Consider the following 21,025-nt stretch of genomic DNA (forward strand, 5'->3'; position numbering starts at 1 on the left):
AAATAGATTTAACTATTCAGTAAAATAAGCCCCCTTGTCACTATGTAATTTGGAAGGGACTCCTCAAACAGGAATTATCCTCTCCAGTAACAACTTACCTACAGTCAGAGACATTGCTCTTCTGCAAGGAAAGACTTCAACTCAATGTGAAAACATACAAACCATTACCAAGATATATTTATATCCTCGAGATGGTGGTATTTGAACAAAGTCCAATCGCCATTCCTCAAAGGGCCTCTTAAGAAGGGGAAAGTGGTCTTGTGGAGTGGTTTCCCAGGGTTATTTGTTCACAAAAAGTATGTTTTACCAAATTGTTGATAGCTTAAGAGAAAATATTTCTTTAAATTCAGTTCAGTTTTATGATCTGAAAGTTCATCAGAAACCTGATTTCTAGAGTAAGTGTCAGAGGCCTTGCCGTGAATCTCTCTGAAAATTAAATGTATTCGTAAAAGCATTAGAGTAAAACAATAACTATCTATAGACAACAAAAGACTTAACATTATAATGCAATTGACAAGGAAATTGGGTTGTTTTATAAAACACATTTTTAGATAATGACTAGAATTATACCAGGACATGTCAGATTTTTAGGAATTTTATATGATTTTTAGGATACTTATATTAATAGCATTTACCCATGCAATATAACCCCAGAGCATTTATCATCATTTATTTGACAATGCTTTCCATGCAATTTAACATACCACATAAACCTAATTAGTTTAGTATCTCCCTCTTTATAAGAAGAGAACAAATTCTTTGAGAAGTCCCAGGGGCCAACTGAAAATTCCTGAAGTTACTTTTAGGTCAAAAGAAGGACTTTATTTAGGATTTGAATTTTGGGGATGTTTGTCAAAAATATCAAAAAGTTATTTTTAAAAAGTAGATTTTTTAAAGTAGTTTTAGGTTTACAGAAAAATTGAAGAGAAAGTACAGAGAGTTCCCATATACTCTTACCCCTCAGACCTCCCCAACATCCCCCCACAGTTTCCCCTATTATTAATATCTTACATTAGTGTGGTACATTTGTTATAACTGATGAACCAATATGAATACAGTATTATTAACTAAAGCCTATAATTTAGGGTTCACTCTTTGTGTTGAACAGTTGTATAGCTTTTGACAAATATACAGTGTCATGTGTACCACCATTATAGTATCAAACAGAATAGTTTCACTGCCCTAAAAATCCCCTATGCTCCACCTATTCATCTCTCTTCTCCACTGAACCCTTGGTAACTACTGATCTTTTTACTGTTGCCTTTTTCAAAATGTCATATGGTTGGAATCACAGTGTATTACCTTTTCAAACTGGCTTCTTTTACTTAGCAACATGTATTTAAGGTTCCTGCATGTCTTTCCATGGCTTGATTGATAGCTCTTTTTTTTAAAATTGTTGACTAGTATTCCACTGTGTGGATGTACCATAGTTTGTTTATCGATTTACTTATTGAAGTTCATCTTGGGTGCTTCTAAGTTTTGGCAATTATGAATAAAGCTCCTATAAATCTTCACATGCAGGTTTCTGTGTGGACATAAACTTTCAACTCACTTGAGTTTGTAAGAAACTGCCAAATTATCTTCCATAGTGGCTATTCTTTTGCATTCTACCAGCAACGAATGAGAGTTCCTGTTACTCCATGCTATGGTCTGAATATTTGTGGCCCCCTCCCAAATTCATATGTTGAAATCCTGATGCCTAAGATGATGGTTTTAAGAGGTGGGGACTTTGGGAGGTGATTAGGTCATGAGGATGGAGCCCTCATAGAAGAGATTAATGACCTTATAAAAGAGGCCAGAGAGAAAACTCCTTTGCCCCCTTCCACCATGTGAGGGCACATTGAGAAGTAGGCAGTCTGCAGCCTGGAAGAAGGCTTTCACCAGAACCTGACCATGCTGGCACCCTGATCTTGGACTTCCAGCCCCCAGACCTGTGAGAAATAAATGTTTGTTGTTTATAAGCCTAAGCCACCCAGTCTGTGGTATTTTGTTATAGCTGCCTGAACAGATTAAGACTCTCCATATCCTCACCAGTATTTGGCGTTGTCATTGTTTTGAATTTTGGTCATTCTAAAAAGTGTATAGTGGTGTCTCATTGTTGCTTTAATTTGCAATTTTCTAATGGCTTATGATGTTAAGCGTCTTTTCATATGTTTGTTTGCCATCTGTATATCTTCTTCAGTGAGGTGTCCAAGGTTTTTGCCTATTTTTTAAATGGGTTGTTTGTTTTCTTATTGTTGAGTTTTAAGAGTTCTTTGTATATTTTGGATAGCAGTCCTTTTTCAGATAAGTGTTTTGCATATATTTCTCCCACTCTGTGTCTTGTCTTTTCATTCTCTTAACAGTGTCTTTGCATCTTTTGCAAAGCGGAAGTTTTAAATTTTCATGAAGTTCCACTTCTCAAGTTTTTCTTTTATGGATTGTGCTGTTAGTGTTGTATTGAAAACTTATTGCCAAACCCAAGGTCACCTAGATTTTCTCCTGTGTTATCTTTTAGAGGTTTTATAGTTTTGTATTTTACATTTAGATCCATTTTGAGTTAATTTTTGTGAAAGTTGTGAGGTGTGTGTCTAGATTCTTCTTCTTTTTTCTTTTCTTTTGCGTGTAGATGTCCAGTTGTTCTAGCCCTATTTGTTGAAAGACTCTCCTTTTTCCACTGAACTGCCTTTGCTCCTTTGTCGAAGATCAGTTGACTATATTTGTTTAGGTCTATTTCTAGGCTCACTATTCTGTCCATTGATCTATTTGTCTTTTTTTTTTTCTTCCAACACCACACTGACTTGATTATTATAGCTCTAAAGTAAGATTTGAAGATTTGGTAGTATCAGTCCTCTGATTTTGTTTTTCTTCTTCAATCTTGTGTTGGCTGTTGTGCGTCTTTTGCCTTTTCATATAAACTTTAGAAACAGTTTGTGGATAACTACAAAATAACTTGCTGGGACATCATTCCTTTTTATGAGTAATATTTCATCGTATGGATATATACCACATTTTGTTTATCTGTTCATCCATTGATGGACATTTGGGTTGTTTCCACCTTTTGGATATCGTGAATAAAGCTGCTATGAACACTTGTGTACAAGTTTTTATTTGAACACTTGTTGTCAGTTCTTTTGGGTATATATCTAGGAGTGGAATTGCTGTGTCATATGATAATTGTGCGTTTAACTTATTGAGGAACTGCCAAACGGTTTTTCATAGTGGCTGCACTGTTTTACATTCTCTCCAGCAGTATATGAGGATTCTAATTTCTCTACATCTTCATCAATGCTAACAATTTTACTTTTTTTTAAAAAAATTATAGCCCTCCTAGTGGGTGTGAAGTGGTCTCTCATTATGGTTTTGATTTGCATTTCTCTAACAACGAATGGTGCTGAGCATCTTTTCATGAGCTTGTTGGCCATTTGTATATTTTCTTTCGAGAAATGCCTATTCAAATCGTTTTCCCAATTTATTAGCTGGGTTGTTTGCTTTTTTGTTGTTAGATTGTAGGAATTCTTTATATATTCTGAATTTAATCCCTTATCAGATATATGATTTGAGTTTTGACAAAAACATTTATCCGTGTAACTAACATCCCAATAAAGGTATAGAATATTTTAATTATCTCAGAAAGTTTCTTCCTGGTTTTTCCAGCCATTTTTCCACTCCTAGAGTCAACTACTATTCTGATTTCTACCATCATAAATTTGTTTTGCCTTTTCTTGAATTTCTTATACGTAACTAGAATCATACAGTATATACTCTTTTGTGTCTGGCTTATTTCTTTCAATATAATGTTTTAGATATTTGTATCAGTAGTTCATTTTTTCATATTCTTGAGTAGTATTCCATTGTATGACTATACTTCATTTCTTTTTAATCTAAAAAAAAAAAGTCTTCCTTCCCATCTATTTCTCTTAAGGCATTCTCTATTTTTTTTAATTGTAGTAAAATATACATAACATAAAACATCATTTTAACCATTTTTAAGCGTCCAGTTCAGTGGCATTAAGTACATTTACATTGTTGTGTAACCATCACCGCCGTCCATACCCAGAACTTTTTCATCTTTCCAAACTGAAACTCTGTACCCTTTTGAACAATAACTCCAGTTTCATGTTCAGCCCCTAGCAACCACCATTCTGATTCTGTCTCTATGAATTTGACTACTCTAGGTACCTCATATAGGTGGAATCATACAATGTTTGTACTTTTGTGCCTGGCTTATTTCACTTAGCATAGTGTCTTCAAGGTTCATTCATGTCGTAGCATGTGTCAGAATTTCCTTTCTTTTTAAGGCTGAATAAGATTTCTTTGTATGTATACGGTGCATTTTGTTTATACATTCATCCATCAGTGGATATTTGGGTTGTTTCCACTTTTTGGCTATTGTGAATAATGCTGCTAAGAACACGAGTATACAAATATCTGTTAAGAGTCCTTGCTTTCATTTCTTTTGGATATATACCCAGAAGTAGAATTGTTCTGTTGTTTGTTTTACTCTGATCTTCATTTTTGAGATGTCCTTTTATTTTCTTTATTTCTTGAATTCTATCTTATCTATTTTCAAATCTTCCTTTTCTTTCCAATAATATTTCTGAATTTTTCTAATTCTAATTTACATTTTTGAGCAATTCTCAAACTTTTCAGTCTCAGGATTCCTTTACACTCTTAAAAATTATTGAGGACTTTGAAGAGCTTTTGTTAATATAGACTATATCTACTTATATTTACCATATTTGAAACTGAAACTGAGAAAAATTTAAAATACTTATTTATTAATTTATTAAAAGATAACCATAACGTACCCATTACATGTTAACATAAGTGATATTTTTGAAAAATAACTATATTTTCCAAAATAAAAAAAAAATAGGAGAATGGCATTGTTTTATATTCTTACAAATCTTTTTAATGTCTTAATTGAAGACATCCAGATTCTCATATCTGCTTCTGTATTAAATCTGTTATGATGTTGTTTTGGTTGAAATATATTAGAAAAAAATCAAGCTTCACATAGATATGTAGTTAGAAAATGGAGGAGTATTTTAATAGCTTTTTCAGAGAATTGTGAATATTCTTCTTTGATATGACATGAAAACTGGGTATATGGTAGTTTCTTGAAGTTTAGTGAACTGTATGTACCATATCAATAAACGGTTTGTACTCTGTTACATTAAAATCCATTGGTACATCTTGCATTTAAATGGATCTTTTACCTATGTGTGATTTTGTAACATCATGCGTCAGTCATTTGAAAAATATTAACTGAGTTATATAGATCTTCCAAATATTGACAGATTTCATTATATAACATTAAAAAATCATGTTTGTTAATATCATCACCAATCCCACTAGAAAGATCTTTAAGTGTTGGGGAGCTGTCAAGTTCATGGTGGCAGATACAAGTTTTCCAAAATTCTAATTTCTGCTTGGAAGCTCAAATGTTATAATTGATAACAGTTACTATCACTTGTCTTTCCGAAGTGACAAGTCTCACTTTGTTTATTTTCGAGAAAATGCCTACCAAATATTCAAGTCTAAATAATCGTAGTATGTCAGGTTTCTTTTCAATTAAAAATTGTATTCCACAAAAGAGTGGCTATCTCTTTTATGGCATCTCAAAAATCACACAAGTGTTTTCCCTCAAGGCATCCACCATACTTCAGTACTTCATGCATACTTCCCATTTAGTTACACAATATAAAAAAGACATGTACGCAAGGGTCAAGATTTAGTAAAATTACCATTTACTGCTTTTTCAAGGATATTCTTTTTTTTGGCCATATAATTTTTTTTTCTTTTTTGGTTATTTTATTAAGGTCATATTGGTTTAAGTTATAACATTGTGTAAATTTCAGGTGTACATTATTATATTTCAGCTTCTGTATAGACTGCATCATATTCACCACCAATAGTCTGGTTTTTATCTGTCATCATACACATGTGCCCCTTTACCCCTTTTGCCCTCCCCCCACCCCCTACCCCTCTGGTGACCACCAATTTGTTCTCCTTATCTATGTGTTTGTTTGTTTGTTTATCTTCCACATATGAGTGAAATCCTTGTGGTATATATTATATATCCTGGCAAATTCAGGATTGCTGAATTTTGTTTGTTTGTGTGCTTGAGAACTTTTGGAGACTTTTACTACATCCTTTAGGGTAATTAGAGAAACCCAAGGTTTCTGTAAAACCAAGTTTTAGTATCACTCTATTAGACCATATTGCTGCTTTTAAAAGGAAGATCTGATCTTCTTATGAGCCTTGGATGTAGGACCTTTCACAGATGGGATAAGGGAGGAAGGAAGCCTGTTTTCACTGACTCTGCTGTTTATCCAAGCAGAGATCATAATATATCCACTGATGATCTCTTTTCAGAACTGGTGGAGTCTCTTTCATTGCAGGGATCTTATGCTGGAAAAATCCATTCCATCGGTGATGCCTTCAGAAATTTTAAAAATCTCCGGTCCTTAGATTTATCAAGAAATTTGATCACTAGCCTAAAGGTAAGTTCTGTATTCTATGACCAGCCAGTTCAGCTCAATTTATTTTTTTGATGGGAAGAAATAAAAGATAGATAATCAGCCTGGGGAATATAGGATCTTCCTTTTAAATGTTTCCAAACTAAATTTTACTATTCACTGTAAAATTCTTGCAACTTCACTTTATGTTTGAAATTTTTTATTATAAAATATTGGGAAAAAATCCTGTACCCGGGGGAAACTATGTTAAACTATCACTGCCTAGGGCGATAGTACAATTTTTCATGTGTGTAAAAAAAATTATGCGGAGTACTTGTGAAAGTAGAGATTCTTAGTCCCTACTCTGAGAGAGATTCTGAGTTAGTAGGTCTGGAGTGAGCTCAGGATGTACCCAGGGGATTCTGATGATGTTGGTGCATGGAACACACATGGAGAAACACTGGCCTAGGTTGTTACTGTGGGTTTTTTCTAGGAGGGGGAGGAGAGGGTGGTCTTGAAAACAAAGAAAAATTTCCAGATTAGAGGATGATAGAGCACAGGGCAATGCAGAAAAGTAGGTGGGAGCAGACTTAAGCAGAGTGTGCGAGGATTAGCAAACACACAGAAAGAGCTCTACAAACATAAATGCTCACACAAGGAGAAGGAAGTTTTGTTTTCTTTGTGATAGACCCCCAAATGGTGTTTCTTCCACTGTTCACATTTCGCCCAGCTATATACCTGTCTTGACAAAGCCCTTCTTTGCAAGACTGAAGGGAAAGAATTACAGATGCTATCCATGATTGGTTAATGATCTCCTGGATTATTCCGCCAATTTTGCACTTCTTAGGGGATATTTGTTCAACAACACAAGCCAGACTCAATCTCAAGGTCTAAAACTAAAGACCCTGAGAGAGGAAGCCCAAGCAAGATCAAATTTCCAACTAGGACTCTAAAAGCAGAAACTCCAAGTTGAACTAGGTCGTTAGACTATTTGGTAGCAGCCCATCAATAGCAGCCTATTTGTAGTTGGCCCATCAATTTCAGAAAGTATTAGTACAGCGTTGCTTTAGTCTCCTATTCTCATATATATTTTTATTTGTTTGTTCTTTTTCAGGCTAAAAAAGTTGAGTGAACATTGCTGTAATTTGTTTTTGTACTCCCTTTCTTTCCACTTCTGTAAATGGGATGAAAAACTGTTGTGAAGATTAATCAAATTAGCATATGTAATCAAATATAACATATACAAGACTCTTGATACAGTAGTTGGCACTTAGTAGATGTTAGTTTTCTACATTTTTTTGCATCTATGATTTATCTTCATATATTCATCTCTAACAGCTCTGAATCATTTTGCTTAATTTTCCCAGGGAGGAAATATTTTATGATTATTTTTAGCATAACTTTGGGGAATACATGAATTCATGCCAACTGGGAAAATTGAGAAGAGAATAGAAATCGTTTCCTTGGCTTTTACACTGAGAGACATTAAAAGATTACTTGAGCTGGGGCATTAGACACATTTAAAGACCAGTCCTAATGGTGTACTGCCCTGAGAGTGGGGCCAAAGGCACTGATAATTATTCCTAACCACTGACCCTGTCACAATATAGAAGTTAACAGAATTGAAAAAAGCCAGAAAGAAATGCATCAAAAGGTTCTATTTGGAAATGTTTTGTGTATGTCTTTCAGTTTTCTAAATTTCCTGCAATGAGAAAATGGTAATTTTAAATGAATAGAGAATAATAACTTTATTTTATAAATATATGATGGAAAATAATTTTACCTTTCTGAAATAATTCTCAATGACAGTTCCTTTTATGGTAAGCATTTTTACTGCTAAAAGTATGTGATTATACATTTATGTACATGTTTTGAAATATTGTCCTGAAATTTAGTGTTGGGCAAAAGCAGCTAACTAGCCAAATACATGAAAATTAAACAATTCTTTTCTTTTCTTTTCTTTTCTTTTTGTGAGGAAGATCAGCCCTGAGCTAACATCCGTGCTAATCCTCCTCATTTTGCTGAGGGAGACCGGCTCTGAGCTAACATATATTGCCAATCCTCCTCCTTTTTTTTTTCCCCCCAAAGCCCCAGTAGATAGTTGTATGTCATAGTTGCACATCCTTCTAGTTGCTGTATGTGGGACGCGGCCTCAGCATGGCTGAAGAAGCGGTGTGTCAGTGCGTGCCTGGGATCCCAACCCTGGCCGCCAGTAGCAGAGCGCACGCACTTAACCGCTAAGCCATGGGGCCAGCCCTAAACAATTATTTTCAGTAGTTGGTTTCAGCAAAGGAGGAAAATTGTGGCTTTTCCTTTCGAGTTTCCCAGTCCGGATTGTACTGTTGCCAGTTAAGTGGAGAGGTGAGATTGCTAAATCCACAGGAGAACTGAAGAAGGAAGAACATTCTACTAAGGAGAACTGACTGACTGGAGGATGGGGAGCTTGTGTGGTGGCAGTAACCCTGAAGGGGGAAACAAGGACAAGAGGGATTCCAAACTGGTCCAGGTGGGAAGACTTGGAGATAGCATTGTTTTGTTTTCCCATATGGTCCATTGACCTTAAAAGAGGTATTGAGACATGAGAAAACACAACACACACTTAATTTTTTTTCTTTAGCATGCTGTTCTCCCTCAGAACCATCTCTGTTGCCTACCTCCTTTCCTGTTGTAAACTGAGGTGCTTCTGGGGTCAGGAGAGTGATTGTGGCAAGGGTGAGAGAAGTGCAAGAGTGGCTTGGCCTGGCTACCGCTGGAAAGGATTGGATTGGCAGAGTGATCGGGGAATCATAGAAGTAGAGAATTGACTGCAGATATTTGAACGTCAGATTTTGTAAAGGAGGAAATGTATGATATCTGAATTATTTAATGTATATAGAACATCAGTGCCCCTAGGCTGCAGTATTCTTATTCTCAGGCAACTAAATGGGAGTTTCAACCCTGCCTTTCTCATGGGTGACTTGGGTAACATGTTTAAGGATGAAAAGTAATAGATATATTTCCACCTTTATCTGTGAGATTCCTGGTCTTTACCAAGGTGCAGTTTCATAATGTGGTCTTTTCCTTACAGGGCATCCAGTATTTATGTTCACTCCAAGACCTGAATTTATATTATAACAACATTCCTTCATTAGTGGAGGTGTCCCGCCTACAGCCTTTACCCTTCCTCAAAGAACTAGATTTGAGACTCAATCCCGTTGTCAGGAAAGATACAGATTATAGGCTCTTTGCTGTGTACACGCTACAAACCCTGGAGAAACTGGGTGAGACCCTCCTCCTCTATTCCTTGCCCCAGAATTTTTAAACCAGCTGCCTCCTAACCTTTTGGATGTTGGCCCAGAGTGTGTACTGGCAGGATATATTTGTTTATTAGTCAATATTTATGTAACTCTTTTGTGTTGGCAGGATGTATGACGAGTCCTTTTATTGTTTATTGAATAACAATCTATGATTTTATCAGTTACTTCCAGCTTTAGTTTTCTTCAGTTGATGGTTTCATCACCACTTCCTCCCCAACAAAAAGTTTCCAGGTTGAGATTTATTTTTCCAGGTTCCCCAACTTTGCAACTCTATTAGCAATAGAAAACTAATACAAGTCTTTGGGGCTTAGTTGGCAAGGAACAATAAATATTCCTTCAAATGAGCTAGTCTGTGTTTCTCTATGATTTTATTGTGGAGTATACATTTCTTATTGATACAAAATTCGATTTCACATACCCTTGGGAAAGTTAATGTAGAGAAACGAAGTAAAGTCTTTCAGAAACAGGGTAACTTTCAGCCTTAAGAGTAGGCCATCTGGATTGTTTGCTGCCCAAGCTCTACTTTCCTGCAGTGGTAGTTATACCTATGTGGCAGTTGTTGCTATGGTATCCCTGTAGTCTCCCTGAGTTACTACTTGCTCCAATGACAACATAATAGTATTGTTTTGTGACCTCTCTCTAACAAAAGAGATGAGACTGGTCTTTAGTTTTTACTCTGTGAATATGGTTTTCTGACCCACTACTGTTTGTTCCAAAAAAGAAACATGCTCAGACCACGGTTTTTGCCTCCAGATGACCGAGCTGTACGAGAAAGTGAGAGAAAAGCTGCCAAGCTGCATTTTAGTCAGTTGGGCAACAGTGAAAATTTTCTTTTAGAGGTGGAAAAAAGGTAAGAAGATTATTTTTTAAATTGTTAAAAATTTGTTCTGGACATACAGAGTAGTGAATTCCTGCTTAACTTTCTTCATTTTCCAGCAGAAATCTCCACAAGTTGTAAGAATCCTCAGATCAGGAATAAAAGTATCTATTCAATACATTGAGATTTATCTCAATGATGAGAATCTGGCCCTCAGTGGGAATATTTCTGCTTTCTTGAACTACTGGGTCGGCTTTGGATATAATTGTAAATTCTCTAGGGTTGTTATTCAAAGCTTATGGATAGGGATACTATGAGATAACTTATTATCCCCATAAATGCTTACCAACGCTTTCTTGGTAGAGTTATAAATCAGTACATGGTCTTTTCCTATTGAATTAGGAAGGTTATATCACCATGGGCAGGGTTGTTAGAGATAGATTTGTTAAAGGATGATAAGGGAAGCATTTCTCTACAAAACCAAAAGGAAACAGACCTTGAAGCTCTAAAGTATCTGAATGGTAGAGTTTTCTACTTCTTGTTACTAAAATCCTATCAAAATAAGGTACCATATCTTCTACCCCAAAACCTATGCTTTAAAAAAAAATTTAGCTTTATTAATTTTGTAAAATAGAAGTCCATTACAAACAACTTAAATAATACAGAAAAGTACAGTGAAAAAAGTCAAAATCACCCCATATTCTGCTACCAGGAGTTAACTACTAGTAATGTTTGGTATATATCCTTCCAGATGTCTGTGTACACATGTAGATGTATCTATTAGTATTTTTTTCTGATGATAAAATTAATGCTTGCTTATTGTTGAGAATTTGGAAAGTATAGAAAAAAAACACAAGAAATAAAATAAGCAACTCATAATCCCACTACCCAGAAATAAACATTAATTATATATTATGGTATATATCATCTTAGTCTTAGATATATGTATTGTGTGTGTGTGTTTTGTGTGTCTGTCTTTATATATAATAATAATATATAATATAATAAATGTATAAATAATTAAAAATAATAAATATATATTTATTTTATAATTTACTGTAGAAATACAGAGATGAATTAATGTATAACTGAATAAACTTTCTAGTATGGCAAATAATTAGTGCCATCATATTTCTGTTTAGTTACCATATAGTGATTGCAAAATCAGAGATAAAAGGTTACTCAAGTGCCCAGTATTAACATTAATACCTTACAAGCTCTCCAACCTTGGGTTATGGGTTTTTTTTTAAGCCTTTCTGAATCCCAGTTCCCCCAACCTATAAAATGGAGATAATAGATAATAGGTGAGCTTTTATGATGAAATGAAATGGTAGATGTAAAGTGCCTGGCTCATAGACTAGGCTGCCTGTATTTACTGCACTTCCAGGTCTGTACTTCCCAATTTTACTGTACTACGTCAGTTAAGTGCAAACACTTACTTTTCTCGTCTGTTTTTCTAATGGCTGTAGTTGTTGCCACTGTAATTCTTGGCAGCAGAACCTTCCTTTCTGTGACCTAACTATGAGTTTTTTAATTCAAAAGAAAACGTCTTATTCCCTCAATCATTCAGACCTGTTTGTGTCAAGAAAACAGAGTGTCTAAGTTCTGAACTTTTTGGGTTTCATATTTTAAAGGCTGAACTATAGTGACCTTCTCTCTTATTATTCCCAGTAAAAATATGAGGGCTTTTCAAAAAATGGCTTTAACTGAAATATTTGTGTAATTAACATATTCTAGAGCATTTGAAGAAAAATCTGATCACCATGAATTAATGTTTTCTAGATAGCATTTACTGGTGATCTCAGAAGCTGCCTTTTGAGTTTTAAATACAATCATACACTGCATACCGATGTTTCCGTCAACGATAGACCGCATATACAATGGTGGTTCTGTAAGATTAGTACCATGTAGCCTAGGTGTGTAGTAGGCTATACCATCTAGGTTTGTGTAAGTACGCTCTATGATGTTTGCACAACAATGAAATCACCTAACAACGTGTTTCTCAGAATGTATCCCCATTGTTAAGTGACGCGTGACTGTAAATTATTCTGTGGCAGCTCTAGGGAGAAGACAGTGAAAAACTGTGTGACAGATGAGAGCTCTGCATCAAAAGTCAATGCTGATATTAACAACAGGATTGAAACTGGTAAGTTTTCTCTCTCTGATCACAAAATGATTAAAACATTAGTTGTTTCAGCTTTCGTGGCCAATCTTCGGTAGGATGAAGACAAAATAGTTGTGAAATAACATAGATTTGAAGCAAGCACAAGATTTACTGGCTGTGTTTTTCCTCCTTTCTCTCACTGCCAGAAGGGCCCTATTTATTGAGCAGGCCTAAGCCAGAACCCATCAAAGCACAGGCTGTACTCAGTTCAATTTCATTTATATCACTTTATATCATTAGTACATCCTGAAAATTGCATTGCCAGTCCCCACCCACCCTTGAGCATTGCACAGGTGATTGATTCATTAGCCAGACTCATGACTCATCTGCATCAATGCAGCTCACACCCTCGGCCTTCTGGGCTTCTCCATCTTGAAACTTTGCAGCTGCAGAGTCTCTTGTGTTTGTGCTATCTTCCTGGAGAGAGTTGCCTGTAAGCACTGTTGGTAATCCAATATGACTAAAGTGGTTATGCCCTGTTAATGGTCGTGCCACATTCACGTAGGAGAAATTGCTGGAGAAATCTCATACAGTGGACCTTTATGCATGAACCTGGCATTCATCAGATGACCTTTCACTTGAGAAAACTTTATTCTGTGCCGAGATCTCTTTCCCTTTGGAGGATCTATTGAATTATATACAAACTCTAAAAATTAATCCCTAAAATCCCAGCAGTAACTTGAACCCATTGACTATGTAGTTTAGACATTAAGGGTTTTCCGTTTATAACATACAGTATTTTATTTTCCTGACTTATCTATCCATGTGGACATTTATTGACAAGTCTTTTTGACAGTATTTCATGGTAAATAAGCTGTAGTGAAGTATGATTTTTATTTTCCTTTCTTGGAAGTCTCACTGCATATAAGTCATGGAGAATGAATTGCCTTACTTCATTTTAAATAGCATATTTTATGTTTTGAAATTGATGAAATGCTATTGGAATAATTTTGGAAAATACTGGAAAGCATGAACAACATTTTAATCACTCATAAGCCTGTCACCTAAAGAGAATCCCAGTTAATAATTTGGTATACAGCCTTCCTGTCTTTTTTCTAAGTACAAGCATTTATATATCTGTTTCCAGAAAGACAAAGATACATTGAAACATAATTTGACTGCCTCTTTTTGCATGAGCTGAATTAAACTTCATTTATGTAATAGTATGTCACTAGCACACACAAAGATTCACTCCATGAATTAAAATGTTTTAAAGTGCACAATTTCTACTGAGAACAAACTGCTTTACTAGACACAGGGCCCATTTCCACAGGTTCTTGGAAGCTCCAGCTGTTGCCTAGATTTTTTTTTTAATATAGAATTTATTTTGCTACTTTGAAACGTTAAAGAGCTTTGCTTTCCACTGAAAATTATGTTTGTGCTAGATCCCTGGAGAGTGTTGCCTGTAAGCACTGTTGGTAATCCAATATGACTAAAGTGGTTATGCCATGTTAATGGTTGTACCACAGGTTAGGAGAAAACTTTCTGGAGAACAGCTCCCAATAGCTCAGTTGTTCAAAACAATGCTTTCCCACCAACCATTTAGAATGGGCAGGGAAACTACACTTTGTTGGATCCTCATCCTATTCTCCTAAGCACGTAATCTTTGACTCTTTCAAAGGTTCCTCTCTCTTTTTCCATACACTAAAGTAAGCATACCTCGGCTGTGTTTTCAGACTTTCTTCTTTCTCTACTGTTTGCCCTTATTGATCTCATCTATTTCCACAGCTTGCTTTATTTCCTCCCTGTAGATGACTCTTAAATATATTGGTCTAGCTTTGACAACCTGTACCAGTCTCTCTCTGCACCAGTCCTCCATTTCTGTTGACCAACTAGTAGCATACACTTGGAATAACCACTGGATAACTTTCCAGCCCCTCAAGCTAAACGTGTTAAAAAACCAAACGAACCCCTTTCCTTCAGCCCTAAGCAGCTCCTAGGGTTTCATCAGTGTTACCATCACTTTCTATTACTCAGGCTCAGAACCATGGTGGGGTTTGATGCTGTGCCTCCCCTAAAGCTCAGCTGAATGTTCATACCAGATAGTATGGTCCACAGTTGACAAGCCTTCCTTTCCCTTTCCTAATAGTCTCTTAACAAGCATGCTTAATAGCTATCATTTACTGAGTATAAACTCTGGGCCAGGCCCTGTGCATTATCTCATTTAATCCTCACAACAACCTTGAAGGTGGTTATAATTATCGTTGTTTTACAGGTGAGGAAACTGAGACCCAAAGAGGTGAAATAACTTGCTCTAGTTATACCGTCAGTGGCAGAGCTGGGATGCAAACTCTGGTCTATCTGTCATCAAAGTCTTCTTAATCATTTCACCCTGCTGGCTCCCAGTCTCTTCTTCCTTAGGTTCATTTTGTGCTTTCCTGTCAGAGTAATTCTCTTAAAACTCAGTTGTGATAATTACAATTGCCTGTCAAAAACTTCCATGGCTCCCACTCATCTAACAAATTAAGACTCCTTAATCTGACATACAAGTCTCCCCTAAACTCTAGCCATAGTTTATCTCTTCACGCTAACCTGAAACCTTATCTCCTATTTCTCAACTACAATGTCCAATGCTTTGATCAAACCAAACCACTCCCTCCTTCTCAAATAGTTCTTCCTTTCTTCCTCCTCTGCCCCTGAGCTAATGCTGTCCCTTCTGCTTGGAATGCTTTAATCAAAATCCTGCCCTACTTTTATGACTCAATTCAAAATCCATCCTTTTCAGTGAAACTTTTTTGACTCTTCAACCAAAAAAATTTTTCTTTTTCTGCAAACCCACATAATTTAGCCTCTGATACACATACTCTGGAAATGGAAAGTGTAGCAATTCCCTGAATCACTTGCAGCATCATTAGGAAAATGAGACAAACATGAAAGAGCTAAGTAACACAATTCAAGGCAGTATATATGAAAATGTCAAATGAATGATACACATCAGTATTCCTCCAACTCAGAGTTGTGGACTACTAGTCCAGGGATACATCTCAGAGGTCCACAGGCAGTATGAGACCCTTTAATTTTGTGTTTTTGTTTGAAGCAGTTATGAAAAATATTTAAAACATGTAAAGGCAAAAAAACTCTTTTGCACTATTAGTCTGCTGTTTAAAAAATAGACTTTACTTTTTAGAGCAGTTTTAGATTCACAGCAAAATTAAGCATAAAGTACAAAGAGTTCCCATATACTCTATGCCTCCACACACACAGCCTCCCTCAGTACCAACATCCTGCACCAGAATGGTACTTTTGTTACAATTGATGAACCTACATTGACACATCGTTATCACCCAAAGTCCATAGTTTACTTAGGGTTCTTGCTTGGTATTGTACATTCTAGAGTCTGACAAATGTATAATGACATGTATCCACCATTTTAGTATCATACAGAATAGTTTCACTGCCCTAAACTCTGTGCTGGTCATCCCTTTCTCCCCTCTAATCCCTGGCAACCACTGATCTTTTACTGTCTCCATAGTTTTGGGTCTTTTTTCAATTTTTTTTATTGTGATAAAAGACACATAACATAAAATTTACCATTTTTAAGTGTATAATTCAGTGGTGTTACATATATTCATAATGTTGTGCAACCATCACCACTATCCATCTCCTGAACTCTTTTTATCTTATAAAACTGAAACTATACCCATTAAAGAATTCCCCATTTCCCCCTCCCTGCAGCCCCCTGCAACGACCATTCTATTTTCTGTCTCTATGATTTCTGTCTCTATGATTTGATGTAAGTAGAATCATACACTATTTGTCTTTTTGTGACTGACATATTTCACTTAACATAATATCCTCAAGGTTCATCCATGTTGTAGCATATATCATAATTTCCTTCCTTCTCATGGGTGAATAATATTACATTATGTGTATGTGTGTGTGTGTGTGTGTGTGTATATATATATATATATATATATATATATATATATATACACATACACACTACATTTTCTTTTCTATTCATCTGTTGATGGACACTTGGGTTGCTTCCATGTTTTAGTTGTTATAAATAATGCTGCTATGAACATGGGTATACAGATATCTCCTTGAGACCCTGCTTTCACTTCTTTGGGGTATATACCCAGAAGTGGAATTACTGGGTCATATGGTAATTTTGTTTTTCATCTTTTGAGGAACTGCCATGCTGTTGTCTATAGCAGCTATACCGTTTTACATTCCCACCAACAGTGCACAAGAGTTCCAGTTTCTCCACATCCTTGCCAACACCGTTATTTTCTGGGTTGTTTTTTTTCATAATAACCATCCTAATGGGTGTGAGGTGGTGTCTCATGGTTTTAATTTGCATTTCCCTAATGATCAGTGATGCTGAGTATCTTTTCATGTGCTTATTGGCCATTTGTATATCTTCTTTTGGAAAAATGTCTATTCAAGTCCTTTGCCCACTTTTTTTTGTGTGTGAGGAAGATTAGCCCTGAGCTAATATCCAAGGCCAATCCTCCTCTTTTTGCTGAGGAAGATTGGCCCTGGGCTAACATCCGTGCCCATCTTCTACTTTGTATGGGACGCCGCCACAGCATGGCTTGACAAGCGGTATGTCAGTCTGCGCCCGAGATCTGAACCTGCAAACCCAGGGGCGCGGAAGCGCAGCGCGCGAACTTAACCACTACATCACAGGACTGGTCCCTTGCCCACTTTTGAATCGAGTTGTTTGTTTTGTTGTTGTTGTTGAGTTGTAGGAGTTCTCTATATATTCTGGGTATTAATCCCTTATCAGATATATGATTTGCAAATATTTTCTCCCATTTTGTGGGTTGCCTTTTTACTCTGTGGATATTGTTTTTAGATGTACAAAATTTTTAAATTTTCATGAATTCCAATTTGTATATATTTTTTCTTTTGTTGCTTTGGTTTTCTTTTGTTGCTTGGTGTCACATCCAAGAAATCATTGCCAAATTCAGTGTAATGAAGCATTTGCCCTATGTTTTCTTCTAAGAATTTTATAATTTTAGGCCTTATATTTAGGTCTCTGACCCATTCTGAGTTAATTTTTGTATATGGTGGTAGGTAAGGGTCCAACTGCATTCTTTAGCATGAAGGGTAGGGGATGGGTAGTTGCTACTCTGCTAAGAGCTGAAATTGACCAAAGTTAACCCCAGTTGACCTTCTAAGCCTTCCCCTGGAAGTTGCAGCCTTCAATAGATTTCAGAATTCCAAAATAGTTACATCAGACAGATTCTGCCAGTGTAGTTGTGGCCTAGGTGGGAGACAGATGCAGGGTGCTTCCTACTCTACCATCTTCCCCTGTCTCCATAGTTTTGCCTTCTCCAGAACGTCTTATAGTTGGAATCATACAGTATGTAGCCTTTTTAAATTGACTTCTTTTACATAGTAATATGCACATAAGTTTCCTCCGTGTCTTTTCATGGCTTGATACCCCCTTTCTTTTTAGTGCTGAATAATCTTCTGTTGTCTGGATGTACCACGGTTTATTTATCCATTCACTTACTGAAGGACATCTTGGTTGCTTTCAAGTTTTGGCAATTATGAAAAAAGTTGCTAAAAACATCGGTGTGCAGGTGTTTGTGTGGACATAAGTTTTCAACTCCTTTGGTTAAATACCAAGTGTTTAGTTTTGTAAGAAATTGCCAAACTGTTGCCCAATATAGTCTGCTTTTTAACATATCTTTTTATATACTAAGTTTCTTAAATTGAAGTTTCTCAAACTGTATTCATATTCTCAGAGTTTATGAGAATATTGAGTTTCAGATATGCTGATGTGGATAGGCACATGCTATAGAAGCTCAGAGCATGCTAGGAGCAGATGGGGAAAGGTTTTGTGGCAAATATGGAAACAACGCCATCAGCCGTTAAAGGCTGTAGAGCAGGATGCCCTGAAAAGAGGAGGGCATTGTTGTTGGTGGGATTGGTGTGAACAGCTGTGTGAAAGTGGTAATGAACATAGCAGGTCATGGAGACAGATAGTGATTATGTGGTTTGAGCAGAAAGTTTGTGTTGGGTAGAAGGTCGGATTATTGGAGAGCAATGAATGCCTTACTAAGGATAATTTACATTTATCCTGCAGGTGTTTGCATATAGTACACATATACTCTTGAGTTGAAAGGGGCCCTGCTCACTTTTTAGCCAATTCCTTTTGCCTTTAAATAGAATCACACCTAAAATATACTGATCTAATGAATATCTTATTTTAAAATAGCAAAGAAAAATTCACCACAGTCACCCTCAGTGGCTCATTCCTATGTCTAGCAGATGTGTCAATGTCTTCTTTATAACTCATTGAAATCCATCCCATTTCAACCTGTTGGTCCTTGTCTTCTCTTGGTTTAGCCATGATGGTGTTTTAGTTGGATAGAAATCAGGGTTGAACAGCAGAGACCTCCCAAAATAGTGGCTTAAACAAGATAGGAGTTCATTTCTCTCTCATATAGAAATCCAGATGTTGGGCAGTCTAGGGCTGTTATGGGGGGGTTGTAAGAGGTGAATAATGGATATGGCGGGAGGCCACTGGAAATCTCTGCCACAGTGGAAATGAGAACAATTCAGCAAACAAGTGTATATCTACTGGACAGATCCTGTTTTAGAGACTAGGCATATAAGGAAATGACACAGTGTCAAATCTTCGGATACTTCCAATCCGGAGAGATTTATCAGAGTTGATTAGGTTACAAATCAGGCTGAGACAAGAGTTCAACTGTGGCAGAAATAAAGAACTATGGGGGCGAGGCAGTAGCAGTTAGTACTGACTGGGGACGTGGGAAAAGGCTTCATAAAAGAGGAGACATCTAAGTTGGGCATTCAAATAGAATTCAGTGGGCATAGTTGGGCATTCAATGGAGAGGGAGCAGCAGCAGCAAATACAGGTGTGACAGATTAGGAAATTGACTCAGTTTGTGGCTGGAGCTAAGGTAAGCCAAGTTGCAAAGGGCCTGTTTACTAATCATTTTCATTTTATTCTCTTGAAAATGGGAAACAAAGATGTTTTAGATGGGAGGCATGATTAAATGCGTGATTTACAGTGATAACTCAAGCTAGATTTAGTTAGATGGGCAGCAACTAGAGGCAGTAGTGCGAATGGGAGATAACGAGGACCTGTCCTGACACAGGGCAATAATAGCAGTGTGAATGCAAATGAGAAAGTACAAATTGATTAAATACTTGAGGATATGAGAAGAAAACCTGGAGATAAAATATTAAGTATTTTTACCTGTAGTGTTTTGCTAGGGAGTCCAAACTTCAGAAGAGTTGAATTTCTGAATAAAAGACATATCAGATATTTAAGGGGAAAAAAATACAAGGTTACTAAGGTTACAGGCAGTCTGTACATGGTGGGAAAAAACCCACCAGTTTCCTTTCACGACTGTCATATCTGCAATGGTTATCATATATTAATATTTCAAAAGTCAGGGGTTAAGTTGTTTTCACTGGGGACTAGCAACTTAAAGGAAATGGCTCAAGGCTTCATTTATTTTGGAGACTAGTGCTTGACAAGTTATTTCTGCTCTTAAAAATTTATCTCAGTGGAATATAGGGTACAAGATGTTTGTTAGAGATCAACACCGAAAGGAAGAGGAGGAAGGGAGGGTTGAGCAGAGGGAGAGCTCTACAGCGAGAACTGCCCCTCAGAATGTCCCATCCCAGGCTGAAATGCCTGGGCCTCATTCAGTCACTGGATGTGGACTGCCTCTGGAAGGGCATGACATCAGGAGATAGTTCTCTATAGCTGAGGCAGACTCTGAAGAGCAAAACAGCTCTTGTTGCCCAGATCTGGGAAATAAGTCCTTCTCTGAAAGGGATCTGGGCAGTACATCTCTGTTTCAACCTCACATGGATTGCAAGGTTTTTGGCGAAATATGTGAAGCAGGGCCTCATCCAACTATGATTACTTTGCACTTGTATCATCATTATACAGCCATTTCTCTGTCATTACAAATATCAAACAATTTTCAATGGTAAAAAGAGAATTATGGTCCTATCACATTAGTTATGTGGGTGTAAAAACCTGGACTAGACAACAATATCATAATTATATTTGCTGTTGGAATTAAGTGAAGAAAAAGAAGAAAATAAATTGAAGTATAAGACAAGAAAAAAATTGATCTTAGAATGCAAATTGCTTCTTCTTCCTGGCTTTTCCTGTTTGTGGTATATGACATGCTTAGTCATAATGATGGCAGAGTGAGGTGTCAGTTTTTCTTTTTCAGGAGTGAGCTTATATCTTGAGTATGACACCAAAAGCATAACAACCAAAGGAAAAATAGATGGGTTGGACTTCACAAAAATTAAAAACTTTTGTGCTTCAAAGGACACTATCACAAAAGTAAAAAGA

General features: G+C 36.5%; 1 protein-coding gene across 1 annotated transcript in view; it reads left to right on the top strand.

The window, feature by feature from the left end:
• LRRC36 (leucine rich repeat containing 36) overlaps window positions 1-21,025 on the top strand; it is a 53,494-nt gene that overhangs the window by 10,587 nt on the left and 21,882 nt on the right. The window contains exons 2-5 of the mRNA XM_058528630.1: window positions 6,361-6,488; window positions 9,511-9,703; window positions 10,493-10,589; window positions 12,614-12,702. Coding sequence (XP_058384613.1) covers window positions 6,361-6,488; window positions 9,511-9,703; window positions 10,493-10,589; window positions 12,614-12,702 — 507 coding nt within the window. The remainder of the gene's footprint in view (window positions 1-6,360; window positions 6,489-9,510; window positions 9,704-10,492; window positions 10,590-12,613; window positions 12,703-21,025) is intronic.

Source organism: Diceros bicornis, chromosome 32 (genome assembly GCF_020826845.1).
Source record: "Diceros bicornis minor isolate mBicDic1 chromosome 32, mDicBic1.mat.cur, whole genome shotgun sequence".
Taxonomy (NCBI): Eukaryota; Metazoa; Chordata; class Mammalia; order Perissodactyla; family Rhinocerotidae; genus Diceros; species Diceros bicornis.